The sequence below is a fragment of the Grus americana genome, chromosome 4, assembly GCF_028858705.1.
Source record: "Grus americana isolate bGruAme1 chromosome 4, bGruAme1.mat, whole genome shotgun sequence".
Lineage (NCBI taxonomy): Eukaryota > Metazoa > Chordata > Aves > Gruiformes > Gruidae > Grus > Grus americana.
Window position 1 is genome coordinate 29036267 of NC_072855.1, and position 25702 is coordinate 29061968.

At 35.3% G+C, this 25702-nt stretch overlaps 1 protein-coding gene across 12 annotated transcripts in view; it reads right to left on the minus strand.

Annotated features, from left to right (window-relative positions):
- FRYL (FRY like transcription coactivator) overlaps positions 1-25702 on the minus strand; it is a 181300-nt gene that overhangs the window by 38249 nt on the left and 117349 nt on the right. For 9 of the 12 annotated variants that reach the window (XM_054823073.1, XM_054823072.1, XM_054823065.1 and 6 more), the window contains 21 exons: positions 23540-23597; positions 22445-22536; positions 21116-21288; positions 20487-20647; positions 19837-19947; positions 18755-18909; positions 18428-18527; positions 17248-17416; positions 16220-16479; positions 15152-15292; positions 13546-13714; positions 12158-12242; positions 10349-10461; positions 7946-8096; positions 7499-7602; positions 6692-6877; positions 4789-4993; positions 3705-3826; positions 3050-3240; positions 2259-2353; positions 405-1012 (listed from right to left, as the gene is read on the minus strand). In XM_054823073.1, coding sequence (XP_054679048.1) covers positions 405-1012; positions 2259-2353; positions 3050-3240; positions 3705-3826; positions 4789-4993; positions 6692-6877; positions 7499-7602; positions 7946-8096; positions 10349-10461; positions 12158-12242; positions 13546-13714; positions 15152-15292; positions 16220-16479; positions 17248-17416; positions 18428-18527; positions 18755-18909; positions 19837-19947; positions 20487-20647; positions 21116-21288; positions 22445-22536; positions 23540-23597 — 3449 coding nt within the window. The remainder of the gene's footprint in view (positions 1-404; positions 1013-2258; positions 2354-3049; positions 3241-3704; positions 3827-4788; positions 4994-6691; positions 6878-7498; positions 7603-7945; positions 8097-10348; positions 10462-12157; positions 12243-13545; positions 13715-15151; positions 15293-16219; positions 16480-17247; positions 17417-18427; positions 18528-18754; positions 18910-19836; positions 19948-20486; positions 20648-21115; positions 21289-22444; positions 22537-23539; positions 23598-25702) is intronic. The other 3 variants (XM_054823067.1, XM_054823075.1, XM_054823064.1) reach the window with 1 other exon arrangement.

A 25702-nucleotide genomic window follows, 5' to 3' on the forward strand; every position in this document is an offset into this window, starting at 1 on the left:
GCATAAGATGAAAAAACCATCATCACTGGACCAATTAAGCAAAACTACCATGAAACTGGATAGCTTTAGGCAGTAGTCAAATTGTTCCTAAAATGTGTAAATATTTGAAATAGTACTAATTGAGCTAGTTAGCACAAGAAGATCATGAAAAATAATACATGTGCTCTTAAAACTCACTTGTAAGCAAGTTTAAAGTAAGTTAATAGTAAATACATAAAGTTTACATGCAGTATCATAGTCTGTAACGCATTCCCACTATCTAGCACTGTAATATTGACAACTGCAAAAAGCGTTTAACTGAAGGATTTTTTTGTAAGGCAAATATATAATTACTACTGATTTTGAATACACTTAATTTGATGAAAAAAATGTATTTTCATTACGTATACATTTACTAAAGATACCTGCTAACTGAGAAGGATCCACCAAAGCATGCCTGGAAATTGTGATGAGTTTACTGAGGAGATGAACTGTCATTTCTTGTGTAGATGCTGAAGTAAAGCCTTTCAGGAAAAGCTGCTGCAGGCCTGGAAAGTTATTCCATTTCAGTTTATTCTGCACCTTTTCTATCTTTTCCCGACTCTCTGATTTATCCAGAGGCAAGTGAATAAGAAGCTTGTTGAGTAGCTTGAGAGCCAAAAGGTATTCATACTCATAATCTGACTCTAGCAATGAAGCTGCAATCCAAAATATGGTGGCCATCAAGTTGACAGGGTCAGTAGTGGGCTGCACATCATACATCCCCCCCTCTCTCAGGGAGGAAAGGCTTCTAGTCCTTGCCAAACTTCCACCATGATTTATCCTTCCATCCATTATATCCAGTGTGTTGCTTCGTCGGCGATCACCTCTCCGCTCACTTATTAAATTCAGTCTCAAAGAATTACTCCTAGTATTGCTGTAGTATCCCAAACAACTGCCACTATTAATGGGACTTGTGCTTAGATTTATCTGTCCAGTGCTTTTCCTATTAGCTGCATACTTGTTTCCCATTACAGAATCATGGTATGAGGTTCTAGAATAAAAATCAATATTACATATTATTTCATGCAAAATACTTTAATAATATACAGTTTAGAAAAAGGGAAGAGAGGAAAAAGATTTGACACATCACAGATATACACACAGAGTGAATACTCCGCTTCATCACCAGAAGATTATTATAATATGTGAAAACTGAAAATTTATATATAATTATTAAAATATCCTATGTCCAGTATAAGGACAAGACTGTAGCATCCTGTTATCTCTGCTACCAAATCTATTTGTTACAATCCCAGAATAGCAAAATAATTACATAAAAATTCAGTAAAATTAGCCTATAGCATGTAAAAGATTATGTGGAAATGAAGATCTAGCATTCCAACTTACTTATAGATGTGATAAAGGTAGAGAAATGAGTTAATAAATTTATTTATTTATTACCTTATATTTGTCAGAAGTATCTGACCTAGAAAAATCAACACCTCCCAGTTCTGATACTGAGAAACTGAAGATATTCCTAGAAATCACAACATTTTCAAAACCTTGCCACAAAGTCAGACAGAGATGTCTGTACATTTAAAGATTATTTTTTTCCCAGTTTGATAAAAAGTCATTGAGCTAACCACTCAGACTGTAATGAGACATACAAATGACTCAGACTGTTCAATTACACTTGTGTCATATATGGACAACAAATCTGTGGCCTAAGACAGACTAGCATTTGCTGTAACCAAAGAAATTCCTTCTGCATTAACATTGAATAAAAATATTTCTTGCAGTCCAGGACTTTTCATCTGTGAACCTTAAATTATCTTAAATTATCTTTTAAAGACTGGTGTCACTACCTTCATTATATCTATGGGGAAAAAATAAGACCCCCAAAAAATTACACTATTAATCAAAGTCACTAGGGACTGAGTAAAAAAAAAAAAGTTCTAAATGTACTCTGTGCATTTATTTCTGAGAAGTTTCAGAAGAACTGACAACATTTCAGAATTGAGCCATAATAAACACCTTGAACACTTTTTTTTTTTAAATTGGACCCAAGCAGTTAAATTTGGAAAGGTAACAGAGATCCTTTTCAGAAAACCTAGATTCTTACAAGTTTTGCTTGAGGCAGAATGATTAAAAAGTACAAGAGCAAGTAATTTTGCTACTAGGATATGACTATTCTGCAAAGACAACATGAAATTATTTCATTACTTTTGTAATACAGATCTTTAATAATTCAAATGTATAAAAATGTGTAATGTAGCTTGACTAATAAAAGAACTTACTGAGAAAGGGCAGAAAGCAGATCATAATGCTTCATGGTTTCAGCCAATGTATCAATAGCAGACTCTAAGGTCAGAAGCAGTTCTATGACAAAACCCTGGGGAAAGCCACAGGTCGTTATAAGTTATGCAATAGGCACTAGGAAGATCACAGAAAATCTGTTGAGTAGTGATATAAAATCAGTATCAGTAACCAAATTATTATTTCGTGCTTGAATTAGAACACAACGCTGATAAGATGGCTGAAATTACCAGTATAGATTCAAGACAGGAAAAAACTATTTCTAAATATTCACAAAATTCATTCTGGTTTGCATTATTTTTATGGATGCACATAAGGATGGAGTCATTTAGACTCTCATTTTACAATATTAAAAATTAGATCCACTTCTTTAGATGTACAATGGAGCTAAGCTGGATGGCTGTTAACACTTTATCAGGTTAAGCTCTTAATGAAAGAAAACCTGAATTATTTTTTATATGGCTGATCTCAGGATTCACTAGCTATGAAAGAGAAGGTGATTTCAGGAAACAAATGTATCAAACTTTCTGAAAGTTTCTATTGCTGTAGAAGAGAATGTGCAAAGCTCAACTTTTAATAATTTCATTAGGTGAAAATTCAGGAAGTGTCATGATTAAAACAGTTCTGATACTTGAAATATCTTTATTTAAAAATAAAAATCAACTGAATCAAAAAGGCCTTTAAATTTTACTGTCATTAAAATAATAACAATGTAAGTACGTCATTTAGGGAAACTTAGCTTTCTAATAAAGTGGGGGAAAAATTCAAATACCTGAGCTTCTTCTCCTGCATCTCCAACAGTTTCTACAAGTCTGGAGAGAACATCAGAAAGTGTAGATGCAGTAAGAGGCTGCTTCAGAGCCCTGAAAATCTGAAAGGACCTCCCAGCATAATGTCGAGAGGAGCACGAAAGCGCAGTTTGCAAAGCAACTTCACTGAGACGGTGTTCTAACTGAAATCCTCCTATAAAAGTAAATAAATACCCAAGCAACTTTATAAAAAACCAAACCCACTTGAATTTAATAAAGAGTAAATTGCCAAAGTCATTCCTTACTTTAAAATACTATCCTCTTCTACATTTTTCTCAAGGAATATTATTCTCAAAAATCTTTCCAGGCATATGAACTTGTTTTCTATAATACTTAACACTGGAAAGACTTGTTGAGAATAAAACATTTATGATTCAAATTGTGTCCACAGTAAATTAATATTTTATCTCATTCCTAAAAGATTACATTTAAATCTGTTGTAACAGAAACATGAACTGAAGTGTGCAATGCACAAGAAAAATCTATTATTTAGAAGCAGTAAACAATCACCTAGAATGATTTTTATAGATTATCTGTAAACTTACAGGCACTTACAAAAGCTCATTTAGCTTGCAGACTTGAACACTATATCAACACATCGACTGTTTTCTAACATACCTGAGCTAGACTGTTTAAATATAGATACCACATGCTTTAAAAACACAGTTAACTGTTCAGCACTCTTTATATTAGGGTTCTTGGCCGAAACATCTTCATGATTCCAAAGTGGCCCTCTTTTCCTAAAAATATAAAAATACAGTAAACAGAATAGAAAATGTAGCCTTTGTCATTAATATTATTTAAATGTTGTTTTAACCTTAAGGTTAACTGCAAAAGCATCTACTACCTACCGCATAAAAGAAACCATTTAGAACTGCAGGCACAAATTGGAAAGAAGTTTGTCAACTGTCCAATATTGTACAAAATATACAAGAAGTTAAGACAAGGTGAAAAGCAATGTATCAGATCCAACTGATACAACAGCGTAAGTTTAGGAAGAGATGTTCTCTGTTAGATAATATTTATCTAAAAAAAGAACTAGTACAACTAACACCATTATACACTTCCTAATACAACCCTCCTTTCTTCCCATTTTCTTCACATCAGTACATCCCACTCTTCAAAATTTAGGCTGATATAAAGGGTTTTTTTCTGTTGGCATAAATAATCAAAAGCTTTGAGAAACAAGCGCGATTTCAGATTTACCCAATCTTGAAAGCTTTATATAAACTATCATACCAACTGCACAAGCATTGCTTGTTTTTACAGATGTTCTTTGCTACTTATTCATATTTTCTGAACAGCCAGCTCTCTACCATTAGGCAATCCATAAATTCCACACAAATCTTGCAGCTCCCTAATCATCTTTATGTATTCCAGCCCTAATCCTTTAGTATTGTAATCCTTTAGATGGAAAAGGGAACTCTATAAACTGTGTGGCAAGCAAAGATAACAGACCTCTGCAGAACATGGCAAAAGACTTTAAACAGTCAGGACATGAAAGGGGGGCCAGAATACCCTCAAATTGTTGGAAAGAGAGTTGATAGGCTGTATCACATAAAACCACTTCAGGATTAAAATCTTAATCTCTTACTGGTGATAAAACAGCGACAAAATTAGACAACATCATGCTAAATAATAAAAGGTTTGCCATATTTCCACAAAATACATGTCTTGACAAAAATCAAAATTGAAATCTTACCTTGAGGTAATAAACTCTATCAGAGTTTTCACTTTTTCATCCTGCTCTACTGAAATGTCAACCTCATTGAGGATTGTGGTGTGCAGATGAGAAATGGCAGCATTTGTATTTCCTAAACTGATGCTAGAAGAGGTAGAACTTGAACTAAGCCCTGAGTCTGTCATTGGGGAGGGCTGGTAATCTGGTATAAAATCATGAACACCTGCTGAAATGAAAAAAAGATGATTATGTGCTCTGAAGTTGACAGCTAATATTAGCTACATAAAAAGAAAAAATAGCCCTCTAAAAATCAATAATTTGGCAAAGATAATGAGAATAATTTAACTGATGCAATCAATTCAGTGAAGTCAACAACTCTGATATATAAGCAAAGTCTTCGTATGATGGGACCCTTAATTAGAAACTGCTAGGTCCCTCTAAAACCACTGCATTGTTTGATTTTGTATTGGTAATATAACAGCTCATCAGTTTGAGGCATTTCATCTTAAGTTGAGATATAAACTACTTCTCAATAATGTGCAGATAATTTTCTTTTCTTAAAACTCAGTCCCAGTATAACTGACAGCACTTTAAATCAGTGAACACTATGTATTAACTAGTGAATCAACTCTAAGCAGCTCCCCTCTGGCTGCACAAAGTTTCTCTGAAGTTAGTTTAATCTCATTGCTGCAAGACTTTCTCTCTATGTAAAGAATCATGTGGCAATACATTACAACTGCGGGAATGCCTCACATTACGCCTATATCTCTCTACCTATGAGGTGCTGGGAAAAGTAAACTAGCAAGGAAAAGCGGGTTGTGAATCTTTGATCCTAACAATTGTACATAAGCTTCAGACACGCTGACATCCACCATAAATTTTCACTCAACAGAGCCACAGGGTTTGGACTAGAGTATTAGTGGTTCAAATAAAATTTAACACCAGGTTGTCTGACCTTGTGCTAGGCATGTGTACCTGTAATCACCTTATCTTAATGCCCAGCTGAAAATGTTTGATGCTGATCCTATTCTAGTTTCTATCAGACATTTTTGTTTTAATAGCAGCAAAATACCGTGTCATGTTTAAACAGTTTTACTCCAAACTGCAAAGAATAGGAATGGAATGGTTTGTATAGGTCACCATATAGGTGCATTGGTAAAGTTCTGCAAGTAGGTTTACATAAAAGAATTCCTCCACTATGCTTGCTTTATGTTTCCTCATTGCCATGAAGATCAAATTCACAAAACAGATTAATATTTTTAGTTAGTGACAGAGTCACTTCTGGTGTCAACAAAATGGAATTAACAGATTGTATAGCAATATGCTGCCACCTACTGAAATAATATGAAATACTAGCTTTCAACAACATTTCTTTAAAAACTGCAACAGGCTTACATCATCAAAATATTGCTTTCGTAAAGAGATACATATAAACCACATAATTTCCTGTATAATTACAATATTGTAATATAAAATGAACATTAAAAGGTAAGATCCCCAAAGGGTATTCTGATAGCCTATTGAACAACGCAATTACACCTGACAGAAGTCAGAAATTTAAAGTTGCTATACACAAGAGATGTATCTTCTTGGTTTTTATTTTCAAGTGCGTCATAAAAATTGCTGTATTACAGATCAAAACATAGAGCTTTCTCTCTTGTTTCCACTATTATTTAATCATTCAACTGTGCTCCCAACTCTGATGACTGGGCACAAAATGCTAACGTGAACCATCTTCATTTTGACTTAATTAAAATCTGAAGAAATTCATTTTAACCAGCTAGACAGAGCTGAAATAAAATACATTTTAATGGCAAGGGCTCAGGGAAATATTACACATATCAGAAATTTTAATAATGCCTAGAAGAAAAGATAACTTTCCGTGTCATTTTAACAAGCAACACTTAGTAAATCTAAAGCATACCTGTGAAAGTATAATCTAAATGGGTGGTTTGTTTTACAGTGAGCACCCTGGATTCATTGAACTCTCTGTTTCTGAGTAGAACAGAAGCAACAGACTGGACATTACTGCCAGATCCCATCACTATCAGGAGATGCAAAAGCAGTCGTTTACAATGCTCATAGACTTCAGGGTGACAGTGGTCAAAACCTAACACAAAAGGAAAATGGAAAAGCTTTATTAAATTCAAAGGGCACACGTCCTGGTTTCAGCTGAGAGTGAGTTCATTTTTCTTTCTAGTAGCTGGTATAGTGCTGAGGTTAAACCATGACAGCACACTCACTTCAATTTTTAAAAAATAGTAGTATTCAAACTGGTCTGTTATACTTTACCAAACAATAGATACATAATTCACTGAAGAGATGTTTTTTCAGTGTTTCAATATAAAACCAAAAGCATACAGTTTAGCAAACATTAATATATCCTCTTGTTTCTCACACACCAGTAAGAACTTAATCTGTGGTCTGTATGAAAATTACTACAGAGAAACAGAAAGGAAAAATTTGAATTTTACTGTGTCTTCTAAAAGAAGAAAGAGGCAAAAGTAGTTCCACCAGAAAGGGCCTTCAAATGACTCCAAACCCCTCTATTATATTCATATTAATCAAGCTGAAAGATATTTAGCTGAATTTTTTAAAATATTATAAATATTAACAAATTAACGGGATTTCAATGCAATGGCACACATTCATTTAAATGTGGAAAAGAACAGCTACATCAGTAGCTACAACTGTTAAGTTACCAGACATATTTCTGTAAGAATTCAGTTACCTATAAAAATTGCATGAAGCAAAAGATGCAAGTATCCCCCCCATTCCACCTTGACGCTGTGGTCAACTATCAAGTCAGTCAAAAGAATCACTGCTATGTTGCATCTAAAAACAAAAAAGTAATTTGTTAGAAGAATGTAACATCAACTTTATGAAGAGCTGCAATGAGCTTAATATGCTACTAACCAGTATTCTTTCTTAAGTCTATAAACATCCACAAAGTTGTACTATAAGGGAAAAGATGAATGCTCAGAATGAAGACAGAAAAACCTTAGTCCTTCAAATTAAAAGGCTGAGAAATCTTCAACGGCTAGACATGTGAATAAAACCACAGAAAAGAAATCTACTATCTTTAAATCTACTGTCTTTTAATCAGACCTCTTTAAATTACTGTATTTGTGCAACACAAAATGTAGTGAATTGCCATCAGCATTGTTAAAACAGTTACCTGTGAAGAGACATGCCCGGAGGAGAAGTTTCAGGCAAGTAATCCACCAACGGTGACCAGCAACCTCCAGTAGGTGGAAAAGGTAGAGGCTCTCCTTGATTGTGCTCCATCACCTTCAACCGCCAGTTTGAATATAGAGGCATTGAATCACCTAACACAACAGGTAATTAAACCAGAAGAAAAAAATAATCTGTTTCTGTATTATATAGTCTTCTAAAGAAGTACTTTTAAATGATTCTACAGAAGCCATGCACATAACAGTAGGACTTTGTTGAATAGGTTCATAAAAGCGATGGATGCACATAGGGAACATGTATGCATATAAGGGAAAAAAAAGGGCAACGTGGTCTAATTCCTTGAATTTCAAACCTCATGTCAGATAGGGAGTTAAGGCTGGTCCCAAGATCATACTGAACTAATTCTGAAGAGCTGCATTTCATTATAGGCTAAGGAAGCACTTCTCAAGAGCACCTCTGTATAGGTCTTGCTTGCAAAAATCCACCAGTTCTGTGTGTCAGGTAATGCTGGCCTGATATAGGGGGTAACTCGGAACTTGCTACTTTTACAGCAGCATAGCCCAATCCCACTGTTTGACAAAAGTCACTGCTCAGAAAAATCAGTAAATTTGTTGAGAAAATACAGAAAGACATCCAAGCTTCAAAAGTGGAGGAAGCACATCAGCTGTTTTGGTGTATACTGTGTTATACATCCAAAATACTTTTCTCTTTTTAAATGAGATGTCTTGGACTTCAGAATGACCAGTTAAGGCTAGAAACAAAGAAGGAGACTGCCTCAACAGTTCACTGTTTCAGTGATTCTACCAGTTGTCCTTTTGGAAGTATAGCTGCAGAAGTTTAAGCAGTTCACGCATGTATCAGCTTGTTATCACCTTCTTGACTGGAAGTGACAAACTTCTTACTGATGGAGCATGTGAATTATCATCTGCTTCAGGATACTTACTCAGCGTTGCTATCACAAACAGCAAACAAAGGTGAAAACGACCACAACTATGATATTGGACATCACCCATCCAAGCAGTAATAAACACACTGGCTGCCTGGAAGATCCACCAACCTGTTACTGACCCAAAGTTTAGCAGATCTGCATTAGCACGCCCGGCCTTTACAACAAGCTCTGTAGAGGACATTATGTTCCGCTTTCTTAAAAGAAGCACTACGCACCACATATTCACACTAACCTTTAGGTCTGCACAGAATCAGACATTAAGGGGTGCATAAGGAGACCCTAATGGACTCTTTTGCTTCAATACAGCATGGGACACACTAGGTTCCATACCGGCATGCAACGCCCAAAACACAGTAGTTTACATCCTCTTCAGTAGCAAAAGAAAGGTAAGGAAAAGGCAGTACTGTATCATGTGCTGTACTATACCCTAACAACTTAACTGGCAGCAAAATCAACTGTCAATAAAAAATGGAGTGAAACCTAAGACGACAGTCTGTGGGAGCACTGTAATAACCTGGATCAGACCGAAATCTATCTGATAACCCTATGCAGGGTTAAAGTATAAAGTAATTTTAATTACTAACAGCTTGTTAGCTGAAACAAGAGTTTCAGTCAAACAAGCACTCTGACAAAGCTTACAGAACCCACTAATGTAACACTGTCTGACCACTGTCCTCATTTTTGCCTGATTACATGACCTGTTTAGCTTTCCCTAGTGTTGTCACGATGATTTATCTTAGGCACTGTTACAAAAGTAGCCTCAGCTAATAAGCCTCCGTTAAAGAAAAGTCTCCAAAAGTATATGTAGTTTCAGGATATACTTCTGCCTCTTTCCTTACCTCTGCACCTCAGAAAAAACAGGCCACAGATCACGAAAACAAACCCAAAACATATTTTCAAAACAAGCTTGAAAATTAGAGGTACACAACAAGATCCTTTTCCCCCACTATATTTTCCTTTGCTATGGCTTCTCAGAAAGTTTTGTACCCTGTTTTTAAACAGGCCAAGGACTGCTATCACTTAAAAGCATAATTACTTTCTTCTTTTCCATCATCTTTTTCCTCATTTGTCTCATGTTCCCCCTGCCAATCTCTCTCCTTTTTCTTCTGCCTATCTATCTTTGGTGGTGGTATTGGCAAAGAAAATAGACTAAAACTGCCTCATTTGGGAAGATGGTCACAATTCATTCCAAAGGACAAGGGAAGGAAAGAAAGTGTTATCATCTTCCTTGCACATTCTATTGTAATCAAATATATGCTAGACTTCGATAGCAGTACTAAAGCCAAGGAATGCAGAAGTCCCATATTTTTTAATACGTTTGTGCAAAAAAACACTGATAATGCCTGTTCCCTCATGTTCCAACCTTCAAGCAATAGTATTTAACTTGTGAAAATTTTATTTTCTATACACAGAAATATCTTTCAATAAAAATATTACTTTTTTCCTCTTCATATGATCCTCCAGAGCTGCTGCTGTAGCGAGATTCCAGTCTGTGGTGTTGGCGGTTTAAGTTACTGTTCAACCCGCTGTAGATGTCTAGATGTACGTAACTGTAGGAACAAATAAAGCAGCACTAGTAACTGACATTCTGCAACAAAAATTAATCAGGGTCTCTCAGTAAAACTGTATTTCAACAAAACTAAGTGCTATGCAAAAATATTTCATCTTACAAGGACAATATCACAGCATCTCAGCTGAAGCAATGGTAGATAAGGGGATCCAAGAAGATAATCCACTATAAATTATATTTCTGTTAGATGATTTTCATTAATATTTAAGTACCTTAAAATATTTGTTACCATTATACATAAGTTGTTCTCACTCTTAACAAAATAATGAAATCCCTATTTGATCTCGCACAGACATATATGTGTGCATATATATATATACACACGCACATATATACACACAGAGTCCAAGATTCTACCTTGCTAATCTGATAAACATAAAGAAATCAGAGAAATAAGAGTGCTAAAAGCACAATTTCCAAGCCATTTCTACATAAATTTCTAAAATTCTCTCCTCCTGCCAAGTCCAAGATGTACAGGTATATCTTATCAAAAAGCATATACCCTGGGGAGGTTTTAGACAACCCTAGAGCGTATGCCAAAACTTGCAGAGACTTTCAAAACTGCCTTCGTTACTTTACAAATTACTTCAGCTCCAGCCCCCACAGCAGCCAAATACTTGTCTGTGCCTTGCTAGGTTGAATTCTGAATGATGCCTCAGACTACATAGTCTTCTGTGATTTATTTTCTCTTCCCCTCAATTTAACTGAAGTATTGGGGCTGTCTCTGTCAATATATTTATTAATCTAAATATATTGACATAAGTAACCTAAGGAAGAAAAAAAAGTGTCCAACTGGGAAATTATATTGGAAACATAATTACTAAGGCTTTCAAAGTTGTCGTCACAAAGTAAACTGGTATGTGAATTTACCAACAGTAGCTACTCTACAGTAATGGCACGTGTGCACTTTTTTCTGCGCACACTTGTTCTCATGCTAATTGTAGAATCCCTACTCCCTTTTCACTTTAAGGTTAGCTATCTCATATTTAACACACAATGAGAGCATGCCCACAGTCAGTTACTGCTGAGCTCACTCCATACCCTGACTAAGTCCATGTCAGCTGTTTGCTCTCCACCACCCTCACAGCAGTTCCACTGCCTGGCAAATTTCCTCAAAAGATAGTTCTTAACGATCTCAAAAATTAGGGAGGCATCCATTTTAAAGCTAGCTGGAAGGGATCTTGCCACAGATACCATCCAAATACCCTAACTGGGAGAATAAACTAGCTGTCAACACGTGGGCACTGCTGATTTCTAGTGAGCTAGGAAACCAATTTGTGATTTGGCTACATTACTAAACTAGTAACATTTGCCATTGGTGTACCTATATCCAGCTGCAGTATCATTTCTTTTATGTAAACATATACAATCCAGTGTAACAGCAGCTCATTTAGGCATCAATAACAATACAGTTATAGCAATACAAAGCCTGACCTGGATTGGTCCCTTCAATTATTCAGCTTCCTCTACAGCTTTTTGAGTTCAAATTATGATTGAGGCTGGTACTGTTAATCCCAAATAGTATTCCAGTTCTGTTGCTTCAAACTTAAAAAAAACTTAGTCATATATTTCCTGCAGTGTAGACATACCTGGAGCCATTGATATGAAACTATTTATAGTACCTACCAGGAATTCCTGTAATTCAATTAATAACTGTTCTTCGAGGAGATACTTACTTCTCTTCAATACTGTCTTTTATATGTTTACTGTCGGGGTTGCCATCTGTGGGAGCTACCATTGTATTGCTACTAGAAGTGGTACCTGTGAATTATGGACAAAGAAAAAGATTGGTGAACAAAAGAAAAGCAGTCCTAAGCACTACACTGTGACCCTTATTTACTCGTCCATGCCAAGAGCCCTAACTAGGTTTACACTACAGTGATGGGCACAAATACAAACTGAGCCACAGAAATTCCTTTCATATCCAAGAAAAAAATTGTTGTTTAGACTAGAAGTTTCTAAGCTGCTATCATAATTTCACTAACTGGAAAAAACCAAAATAATTCACTCCAGGAATCTCTGAGTCTTCAATGTAAATTAAGTAGAAAGGCTTGTTTTTGAAGCAGAATCTAGAGCCCTATTTCTTTCTTTCCTGTATGCTATAGCTCGTAGCAATCTGTACAAAGTAGTTGAACTTTGGTATGCAGTTAATTCAAAACACAAACAGATTATGGATTAAAACCTAACAGTCTTCAGAAAAGCTTGCATCAATTTCTTTTTAAGAGAAACTTGCAAGCATCACACTGAATAGACGACCACAGTCGGAAATAGTTTTGCACCCTCCCCACAGATTGTGCTACTCTCAATTACTCTTAAGTGCAAGAGCCCCATAATTTTTTTTCATAATTTTTAAACACTTTCATAAACAAGTGTCAATGCATCCACCTTGTGATCCAGATAATCCCTATGTGATAGGTCCAGGTTGCTTCATAGCTTTTGTGCTGCAAAGCTGTCAATGTTAAGTCCTTGCTTAGATACTCTTCCATCCATGTCTTTTGTGGCTCACTTTGAGAGATGCTTCACCAAAACCAGACAGCTTTTCCCCACATTTCTCAGCATGTTCTTGTATTGAAGTGTGAGGTAGACACTTTTTATATTTTCAGTGGTGGTTTTTTTGATGATTGATCTATTGTTAATTATTTCTAAACAAATTCTCCTAAGTAAGTTCACTTAAATCCTGTTGAATAAATTCCTATGGATGCAGCTTGTGTCTATAACAGAACTTAAAATATAACAACTTACATGGATTTAAAATTATATAGGTTTTCCCAGTTGTTTGACTGAACTGACATAGAAGTGATATAGCAAGGGTGAACACAAAGTCTAAGACATATATTAATACAAACCTCTTCCTTATGAACCTACTGGATGTTCTTTAATAACAATGCTCGCTACACCAAAATCTGCAGATCTTGTAAAACAAACTTCGTACCTTAATTTATTTTTAGAAACAGAACATTGTACTTCTATTGAATATTTACAGATGAACTCCAATATTATAACTGATTGATAATAGCATGTTTATCATAAACAATAATAAAATTTTAAGTTAATAAATTCTCACCTGAAGTGACAGAAGGGATTTTGTAACTGGAAGTAATGCGGTAATATGGTGGATTATCCATATGGGTGACTCCTGAACTGACAGGATCTGTAAGCTGAAGTTCACTCACCAGCTCTTCTAGGAGTTGCATTGTTTTATCTCTACCCAAATAAACAATAACTTTCTTTACCTGCCATCAAAAAAAGTATATGTATATAAAATAGGATGCACATAAATAAAATTCTTACTGCAGTAATTTGATTAAAAAATAAAACCAAAATAAGATAATTGAATACAGCAACTTATTAGAATCAGTATCTACCTGCACCGCAAGTGAGGATACCTGAAACTTACTCTAATTCTAAAAACAAACAAAATTGCTTTCACAGCTCTCAATAGCAGCAAGCATCAGAAACATATCACAAGAGTGGGAAAGTAAGTCTTCTGAGTTCAATGACAGTTATATAAGAGGCAAAAGATTTTCTCTTACAAAGGTTTTAGCAACATCTGAGATCAACATTGGAGAGAATGTATTCTGATATAATTTATTTTTCATACTTCACAGTTGTGTTCTACACTTCTCTTCCAGCAGATAGCATATTTTCCTCATGTTATTCTGCAGTGCTCTCACATATGCTTCTACAAAAAATAAACCTGGTTTTGAGGGGGCCTGTGGTGGGGGTTTTTTTGTTTTAATACTTGGTCATGTGAGAATAATCACACTGTCCTTACCTGGTGTGACAGGTGCTTTATTTCACTGTATTATCTGTCTGCTTTTTAGCACTATCCTAAACTATAGCATGAAAAAACCCCATGTAATTCCCAAAATGCTACAGGCCTTTTATTCTTATCAGAGTATATAACACCTAACTATAGGAATATTTTATTAAGCATACAGTAATTAAGGATTCTCCACTACATCTTACTTCAGCAAAACAATCCTGGTCACTGCTAAGCTCAACAGTTGGCTGCTAGTCAGTGATTAGAAATCAGTAAGCTTATTTTTTTTCTCCTAACATTTTCTTGAGTCATTACTGATCAATTATTTATTTCCATTGATTTTTTTTTACTACTAGCAAAACCTGTAATAATTTTCTAATGAAAATATTGCTTATGGAACTATCTTAGTTTTTCCTAACAAACAGAGACCAACAATTGCAGTAGATTTGTGTTTTATGATGGAAAGGACTTGTTCAGTGTGTACTCCTAATAAAATTAATCTAAATTCAGCAAACTCTTAAGTTTCCTTTTTATCACAGAGAAAGAAAAAAATGCTAAGACAGATGTAGACATTTTGTTGTCTTAAGGAAGTCTCAGCTATCTTTAAGGTGAAATATCCTTTCTGGTTATTTCCTCTCCCAAGCCCATTCCATAAACGCCGAGTTTAACTGAAACTGATACTGAAATTTGGACACAGATGTCCAAAGTAACTCAAACAAAAGAACTGAATTTGATTTGTTCATAGTATTTAGTGGTCATAGAATATGGGGTGACACTATTATGTGGTTGGAGATTTTGATACTAGAAATCCTACCTCACATTTTTTGTTTGGTCATCTTTGCTGCTAGACATACAACTAATTTTTCAACTATCAATAGCAATAAGGAGAAACATATCACATACTCACATAAGGCAAAAGGCTGGGTTCACTGTTTACTCCACAGATGCTGATCAAGAAGTGCAAAATTATTTTCAGATTCTTTGGCCAGCTGTCTGCCAAAGTAGTCCAGACATTTTCTATCTCTGACCAAGCCACTTCATCACCGTACTAGAAAACAAAATAAGTATCTCTCATGAAAACTCCAGTAGAAAACACTGTATTTGAAAGTGATCTGTATTGACCAAGTGGGACAGGCTGCAGAAAAAGCAGACGTAAATCCTGTAAAAAACTGTTGCCTTTTTAACATTCCAGAATGAAGCTTTCACGTACATTTTTATAAACACATTCTGGAAATAACTATTTTCATTTATAGATATAAACATATGAAAATATATCTAAATATATTTGTACATATTATATATTTATATATAATATATACTTTTATACATTATGTAAGTACACAAATATTTATCTATATGTGAATTTATTTCTAATTTTATATATTTATTTACATATAAATAAAAAAGCTATCTAAATAAAAGTTAACTAAATTTAGCAGAGGCCTGTTTTCCCAGTTGCTGACAATCCTGAATAAAATTCCATGGACCACAGGCTACCAAGAGTTTTTAATTTGGTTTTAGAACATGATCTCTCATCAGGAGGATTCAAAGATATCAAGAACTGGCAGAGGCACTGCATGTGACCAATACTTGTTCTCTGTTGGAAGTTGCTATCACAGGAAGGAGGAGGGTCTATCAGCCTCGGGCTACAAGATCTGTCCCAAAACTCCACTTTGAGATCACAGGTATACAGGTGACTTGGTATTATCCATCCAGCTAGACATCTATATTGCAAAACAACAGTTATATACTGCTACTATATATATATATAACAATTACTATAACATTTACATTACGTATTTCTCATAATACCTCAAAACTGTATGGTATAGTTTGGGTACACAAAAGCAACTCAATAAATATGAATGTAACTCTTGAAAGTTTGGTAACACCCTATCTCTGAACAGTATTTTCTTGCACCCTAACCACAACAATCCACTGGAACAAAACGAAGCACTTAAGTAATTAGTTCTACCTTTGCAGTCATGTACAGCAGATTGTTCAGCACCATAGCTGTAGCCTGTGGCGATCCCCAGCCTTCTCCTCGGAGCCATCGTCTACTGTTCACCATTATTTCTCTGTCTTTCAATGAATCTTCTTCATCTTCATCTTGCCGACGAATGGTTGGCAAAGGTTTCAAGTCTACCAACTCAATATTGTTCATCCATGGCAGCAGATAATGCAGCATCACCTGTCTCCCAGCTGGGTGAGCCGTTTGGATTCTCTGACTTACTTCTGTCATTCGAAAATTAGGTACATTCATGAATTGCAAATCAATAAGGAGAATTGTTTTGGTAATAACAACAACAACCACGAGCCAATAGACCATAATGATAAAACATAACACTGATACAGACATATTTTTTTCTTGTTTAGCTGACTAGAGCCATTTCATAACGGTAAAGTCCACAGTCTTCAGTAGAGCTAATTGAAGACACTGCTGACAAACAGTATGTTGAAGAAACTGTATTAGTATACACAAATATATATATTCCTCTAATTGCAGGAGGGAACTGAAAACCTAGAGCATGTAAAAATGTACCAACTTTGGCAAAAAAGCACTTAAATTTTTTTCTTCCTCGTATTAGTCCTAGCAGTTTTTTTTAATTGGTGTAAGAGGTTATTATACTGCGATTGTTTAAAAAAGCTATGGAATAATATTTTTAAGCGATCTACAGTAAATAAGAAAACAATAGAAAGAACAACAGAAGAATAGTTTTAACAAACAGTTGCAAATTATTTCTCTAACATGATTTTTCATGGCTATTAGAAAGTCAGTAAAAGTATCTTTGATTAATATTGTTTCCTCTTGAATATATTTAAAACACAAGTAAACAAAAATTGTCATTCAGTAAATTTCATTTTCTCCATTCATTATGATGATGTTATCGTGTCCTAATTTTAGTAAATTACATATAAATTATGTATTGAAAAATAAGAATTACATGTTTTGCACAATGCTTTTGACTCAATTAAATTTTTTGTTTTGCTTTAAAACCATACCTGAGAAGATAGCAAGTGTTAGTTCAGGATAAGTTCTTGCTAATTCTTCTGACAGTTGATAATACGACACAGAATACAGATGTGGTAGAGGAGAAGGCTGACCCAAAACCCCATCCGTCCGCTGAACTTCCAGTTTGTGAGCATAACGGAACATCTTTGGTTCCAAGATCTACAACAGTAATGTTCAGAATTTGAAGCCGAGTATAGAGCTACAATGGAAATCTTTATATACAAAAAATCACCTTTTAAATTAATGTATCTACTCTTATTTAATGTTTCCTATCTATGCAGATCTCCATACACCTAGAGTATTCACCAACACTGTGGTAATTTCATAGAAGACTAGCTAAGACTCTCTCCACTTGAATTTCCAAGCAATAAATTCCAGAAATCTTTCACAAAACACCGCATTAAATATAAATTTCTCTGTAACAAAACTTAAAATACTGCTGAACACTTGTATTTCCAAACAATATCAATTTCTGCTCATCTATGAGACATGGATAAGAGCAACGTAATCTTTGACGTAGCAGAGATGCAGCAGGAAGCTAAAGCAGTTTGATACTTTAAAAGTCAGTTTGGGCAGTGGTATTCACTTGAGAAGAAAGATGGGGCTGAAAGGGAGGGTGGTGTGAGTTTTTAAACACTAATGCTGCTTTGTAAGATTAAGCTCATCCCTGAATGACCTTGGAAAGGAAGATACAAAAGCAAATTAAATGGCTAACAAAATTTTCAGTATCATCTCTCCACACAGATGGATGAATAAATGTTTGGTATTAATGCAAAAATCAGAAAACTGACTGCTACCCCAGCAGACAGAGTAAAGGGACAGGAAGCAATATGCTTCTCTCTGAGGTGCTTGTGAACAAACGGAGCTATATACTGCTCTGTTTCAGGGCCAGATCAGAACAATCTTCATTTAGGTTTTGTCTCTTGAAAAAGCAGGTATTATGAAAATACAAATCTTGAGTGCTTAGTTCATGAAAACAGACACACTTCTGAAGTTTATTTGTGTCAGGTAAGGATCTGGCCTAACTACGTACTAAAACAGAGAAGAAAATATATATATACACATTGTATTTCATTACTGAAGGAACAACCAAATAATAACATTTTTTTTTTAAATGCACAGGGACAATTCTTAAAGAATAAAAAAAATAATCAAAGTTAGCTTACAAACCTGTAATAGTTGCATAGCAACTTCATAGATAGCCCTAGTAGAATCAGCTGCTTTAAATAGTATCAGATTCAGGAGGGTCACTGTGTCACACTGGTAATCCCTAGGGGAAAATTGCAAGTGTGAAATGAGTAAAATTTGAATTTACTAACGTTTAATTTACAGGGGATATGACATGGGATAACATTACATTTTGAAAAGTTTCTCTAGTAACACAGACACACAAAGAAGGGTCATCTTTTCTCTTTGGGGGAGGAAAAAAAACCCCAGTTCTACATGAAAGCACACTTTGAAAATTAAAGTTTAAAGTTTTCAAAAATGCTGTCATACCTGTTTTGGAACACGCTGGCTATGGCTTTAAAACAGCCAGCTGCTACCCGCTTGGAACCTGTGTAACACCGGTCTACGGCCCAGTACATGAGGTTACTCTGGTCAGGGTTGAGTTCCAAGAGCAGCATGACTGCCTCACAGCCTAGCTGGTGAACCTGTATTCCAGAAAAGAACCCATACATGTTTACAAATATAGAGAAAAAGACCAACTTACAAAAATGGCATAAAATAGGGAAATACTTAATTAAAACAAACAAAAACCCCAAAACCCAAACCTGCAACACACAAAACTTGTTCCATCTAAAACCAATGAGACCACATCTACAAATAACAATAGGTAATTCTGTTTAATGTTCAACTGGCACACACAGTCATAAATTATTGAAGAAAATAACTAGATAACTCTAGTGACTTTTTTTTCCTCCCCTCAGTTCCAAGGCTACCTTGAGCTCTTTACTCTTTTCACTTGTCTTACTACAAGCTGAACACTGACCTGAAAGCATCAGATACAGAAAAGCACTTAAACATGCAGGAATTCCAAAGGGATGCAAGGGATAGATCTACATGAAGACATGCATGTTCTCTTGAATCAAAATAGCCCACTGGAGCTGTATTTTTATGTAGTCATACTATTAGTACAATGGAGAGACTATCTTTTAAATCTAAAGCTCGCCTTGCTGTTTCGATGTAAAGCTCAGTCTTTGTAAGTCCACAGAACCCTCAATGGGCTCTACAGTCTCATGGAGTTCACGTTTAAAATCTCATCTCCTTTAAACTTCTAAAAGATTCGCTTATAACTACAACTTAACCTAGCTGATTAGTTTACAAGCGATACACAATGTTTCACTCCTTGCCCTTTCCTCTTCCATTCTGTTTTGTCTGGTCTTAGACTGTGATTAGGGACTGCCTTCCTCAACAGGGTGAGCACACATATTAAGGACAGTGCAAAAACACGCACTACTCCAACAGCTTTGAGCTTAAGCCAGTCTAATGCATTTAGACCAATCTGACTGCAAAACCCATTAAAGCATATGTTGAAGGGACTGATAGTTGCAAACCAATGTTGACGCTGCCTGTATTACCTTTTTATCTTGTGAATCCAAAATATTATCCAGCCATTTGTATAAATAGCCGTCAGATGAGAGCCCGACGTTATCTGCAACAGGGCCACAACACAGTACAGCAGACATAGCCTTTAGAAAGTAATTGAAAAACACTACATTTTAATAACTCAGACACAGGAAGTGCTTGGTAAAAGTCCATTAAAATATCAGAAAACTAACTTCTATTCAGTCAAGGAAGGAAGACCAAGGCTAATAAAAACACTGTTTAACATCTTATTCAAGAAATTATCAAATCACATTTTTCTCAACTCCCAAATACAAGGAACTGTCAATACTGAAATGCTGACATACGTAAGAGTTAATAAGTCAGTCTGAATGTTAAAGTACTTTTATATGAAAGCCTTTCTCTGCAGGTAACTGAGGACTAAAGTTATGGGAAGTGAACATTTAGTAGTAATTTTAAGAAATTCCTATAGCGAGTGCAATAGTTTACAATATGGAAAAAGTCGAACTGTCATAAGTACACATGTAGGTAGACGAGAAAAAGAACTAAGTCATGAATGACAACAAGGATGTGAAAACCACATCCAAAAAGCCCAAACGTTAAATTTGCATTAGAAAAGTCAACATAACAATCTCTTTCCAAAATTCAAAAAGTGCTGAAATACCTTTAACGCACAGTATTGGTGTCTGTTTATTCGCATATTCCTATCACTGTATCTGTCCAAGGGAGTAAACATGATACTAAAAGGACCTGCCCAATGACTGAATAACATAAATAGACTGTGGCGTAGACTCTGCTGCGGAAAGACACTTCTTCTCTGGTGTACTGTAAGAAAAGCACACAGTTAGACACACTCATCATTCTTTAAAATAAACTATGTAAAACAGACCCAAACAATGAACATTAAAGGAAAAAATCAATGTACAGACACATTATTTCAACATCATAACAGCTGGATGTAGGTTTACTATTGTCCTGTTTAATGCCACTAGTGTACAAGAATAAGCTATTTATTAGTCTAGAAAATTTAAATGCACTGCCAACCAACAAGACTTTTTAAGAAAATTACTTGCATGCTTCCAAACAGTACCAAAAATCCCTCTTAAAAACTCATGCTGTGAAAGTTATATTCAAAATTGATGGCCAATTATTTTTATGAAAGTATTCTAAAACTTCAGAGAAAAAGTGGATTTTTTTGTTTGTTTAGTTTTGTTTGGCTAGCTTTTTTTTTTTTTTTTAATGTACTGCATGTTAAAGACAGTCATCAGAAGTTATTAAAGCATTTTTACATACCTGGAACATTTTGAATGATATTTGCCACTAAGGCACTAAAATGGCATCGGATATCTTTCAAAGTATCAGAATCCTTTTCATTTTCTGCTTCTAGGAGCTGTCTCGTTAGATCAACATACTCAAGCAAAGTGTTGTTGAGGGAATGTGTTTCATTATCAAGGCCACCGCTTGCACTTAAAAATAAAATTAAAAAAAATAAATCAAGTAGTATGATAAATACATGCAAGAATTTTTGAAAACAATCCTTATTTTCTTCTCTTTAAAAAAACCCTACAACGTCATCAATGCAAATATTTAATTCAAAGTCATCTCTTCACCCAGCTTCTATTTCAGTGTTAAGTAAAAAGCGCCAGTGAAAGCAAACTAACTAGCCCTAAATTGCTTGCTAGCTTCCACCACAGAGTCAGACTGGCCTCAGAGAGAAAAGCTGACAAAGTTTCAGGGTGCAGACTGTGGTTAGGAGCTATTTTGCATATGCTAATTAAACACCAGTGAGTACCTTAAAAGATAAGAAGGGAGAGTACAATTTTAACAGCTGGACTCTGAAAAATCAGCATGCCAAAAAGAAGAAAAGCTTTTTAGCAATGCTTCTGAGGCAACCCTCTGAAATATACTGTAATAGCTTCTTAAAGATTGAGAATTTCACACTGATTATATTGCTAAGGTTGACAAATATATATTTAAGTATCATCGTCTACGAGAATGGGAGGAGCTAACCTAACCATCTCCTAACCTACTTGCTCTTACACAATTCCACCTGCATAGAAAAAAACATTTGTAAAGAGACATGTTGAACATATGCAAGAATTTTAAGTCTTCTTTCAAAGTGTCCCTACATAAGTAGGGTAAACTGAGAAAAAAACCCCAACCCGATTAACACTGCCTCCCTCAGAAAGGAAGAAGTCCAACACTAACGAACAGCAGCCTTCTCTGCAGAGGACACACTGACTAGTGCCAGGACTCTAGCTGAGGAAGAATTCCAGACTGATCATAGAGTAATTGTAACTTGTGTTTTCTGATTCACATAACTGGTGCGATGCTTGAGCACACGCAAACAAAAAGGAACATGACACACTGCCTGTTCAGAGCAATGTCCCGGGGAATAGTAGCATTTTAAATAAAACACAGACCGCTGTGATAAAAAGCATAAGGGAGGGAGGGATTAGCAAGCCAGTAAAATTCCAAGTTTTATAAAGCCATGTCTATTTATTTAGTGGTATACTAAAACTCACTGAAGAATTTTGCATGCTTGTTATAACTGTGTCATAAGAATACTAATGACTTAATTCAGAAGCATAAACATCATCATTTCACCAGTGCTGCCCCTACCTGTGACTAATGACACCAGCATCTGCCAACAGTTCAAATATTCGTACTAGCTGTACTCGTAAAATATCTCGACGCCTGCGCCGTTTCATGTTCTATTCAACAGAGGAAATACAAAATTAAATGAAGTAGAGGAAAAACTAAGTATAAAACCACGGTATAAAAGCATTATTATATGTGTACTACAACTGGCATCAATTATCAGGGGTGCCAACCTTTTAAGATGAGTTAGCAAAATCACTAGCAATTTTAATAAACCAGACAACGAACAAAGTTTTTCCCTGTTGCAACTCCAAGATATACCAGGTTTGCTATTACATGTATTATCAAAATAACATGTTTTTATCAGTCTCCTGTCGCAAAGTGCAACACATAAAATAATGAACTGAAGTACAAATGCCAATCTTTCTACATATTTGCATGCAAGGCTGACTAAACACACTATAGCCCAGTAACATTTTGAAACAGAAGTGATGTTCCTTCCCATCATCTGCACTTCATCACAAATTTATTATTAATAAGAGTATGACAGTTACCACAAAAAATACTGAGTAAACATCTCTGAGTTTGTGTTTGCAGAGATTATTATTTCTATGAATACCTACTGAGGCTTCTAAACCCTGCTGTAAAACATGCTCTCCATCAGAAAATTCTTAGTCATAGCAGTCAGTCAGGTGAGCTTACAGCCTTTCTCATTTAAAAAAACCCCAAAGTTGGTAGACAGTAGAACTCAAGTCTGTATCTTAGGTACTACTAATTGTGAGCATGTTACTGATGATACGACAAAATAACAACTGTGTAAAACTATGCTTAGGTAAAAGGAATTAAAAGAATGTGGAAGAGGTTACAATAATTTTTTCATCATTTGAAACAAAATGTCTTTAGTACAGGAATAATACAGAGCTCAAAACAAACGCAAAGCTTTTCTAATGTAAACACCTCACAATCATTTTTAAAAGTAGCATCTCACCTTTTTATCTGGTATACTGACAGTTTTTAGGTGCAGAAATTAAAGAACATAGGTAACATTTCTTCACCACCGTTTGTGAGAAGATAATTAAAACTGTGTACTGAACATAGTGCAAAATATCTAATTACCTCTGGCCTTCTTTCAAGTGCTTCCTTAATTATAGGATGTAATTCTTCTATTAGTTCCCTGAATTAAAATGATAAAAACAACCATTAAATTAACATCTCAACTGAAAGATGTTTCACAGCAACTAGTGTTACAATATAACTTAAAACACCCTCAGGTTTTCCTTCTTTACCTGTAGGTTTCTGGAATAAATCAGCATTTAAGAGAGATGTTTCCTAGAAAGATATTTTCCTAATTTAAAGACAGACTACTAAACAGATGCCTCAATTACCACTAAATTTGCATTCACCAAGTATCATGGTGTATTTCTGTCACAGATTATTTTCATTTATTTTCATCTTCAGGGTTTAACAAAGCCTTATGGTGCAAAAAGATACTATTAAGAAAAAAAAATGTTGGCAGCTTATCATACAATGCTCTTTCAGTTGTCATGATGCATTTAGCTGTTAATAGAGATTGTTTCTTTAAGGCTAATAATGCTATGCTGACAGAAGTCAGACTAGTCTTTATGAAAACTAAAAAGCAACATGCTTTGATGCTGTGGTTACACTCCAAATTTGTTCTGAACCTCCACAGTGTTTATTACTATTCAGTTCCTTCTGCCAAACTGAGACTCTTAACAACTCCAAAAAGCAGGCAGGGAAAGGGGAAGATCAGTAGTATGGATCTACACAGACAAAATACTAAGGTAAAAACATTTACTTGTTAACATAACAACTACTGCCTCCAGATTTGTTGGAGTGTGACACATTTTTCTACCTCCTGTGCTACTGTAATTCAGACATATTAAAAGCATAAACTGCTTCAAGTTTTCATGGTAAATGACTGACTCCTCTGCTACATGACTCAAAGGTTCTCCTTCAGAGAATGGGTCCATGTTATCGGAAAGCTGCAAAAACTTTTGTGGTGTGCTCAATTACAAGAGATTTAAGCACGGTTAGGGATCGTTTTATATTTTCTTTCAAATGTAGAAAACACAGAAAATAACTTAGACGACCTTTTTTTGGTGCTAAAACATAGTAAAGGGTCTGCTACCAATGGAGAGAAAGAGACACCTAGACAAGTTCATGTGATCAGTAAGAGAACACAAAAGAGAAAAAGAATATTGTAGCAAGTTTTAGTGGACTGCATATACATATAATCTATAATGAAAAAAGATTCCAAGTAAAACATCCCAAGTGGGGAGGAACAATGCTTAAAAAGACAAAAACAAAACAACAAATCAGTGGAGAGCTGCAATGGTGAAGGATGGGCTACAGTTACCATCTGGTGTGAGTACACATGTTGGACACAGGAAAAAAGGTAGTCATCAGAAGCAAAACATATAGTTTGAACAAAGGAATCAGAAGAATGAGAATGAGATTATTTTTTTTTTAAGGTTTGCTGAATGCATTGCTTCTGATTTAGAAAACAAGGATTTCTGGTAAAAACCTTTCTGAAAGCATTTTTTAGACTTGTAGAGCACAATTATGATTTAAATGGCTCGGTAGATCTCCAGAGTCATGGGGCAAAGTCGTGCTTTACTCCTGGTAGGAGAGTAAAGTCAGACATGATATACAACTAGAAAGATTATCAAAGGAGTAAAACAGAGTAACAGTATAACAGTAAAACTGAGGACTTGGCATTATGGTTTCAAATACATCTTTGGCTCCTCATCTACCATAATATGGGACAGACATGATTGGAGAGAAGAAGTATCTCACTGAAAATCAGGAGTGTTAGCGATCCCTGGTTTCTTCTGCAGAAGCAGAACTGGTTGCTATAGCGTGGTACAACTTTATAACTCTCCATTATAAGAGGCTGGCTGCTGTCAGAGAACATCTGATGGTGGACACTGGCCTTCCCAGAAAGTTTTCTTCCCCTCAGATGTTCTCCCTCTTCATCCATCCTCCATACAGAGAGAGCTTTCAGTTGAGAACAGTGGCATAGAGATGCATTTTAAAACTCATGGCTTCCTGGCATAGAGCTGCCTTTTCACCTCAGTGGATTTGTACTACACATTGACAGTACAGCACATTAGGATCTGAAGAAAAGTAAATTTCAGGTGAGGCAGGAATGCCACAATGGCTAGACAGACCATTTTGAATTCAACGTTTATATAGACTTGTCACAATAGGGTAACCAAAATTTTTGGATTATGAGCTGAATCCAAATATGTATATAAA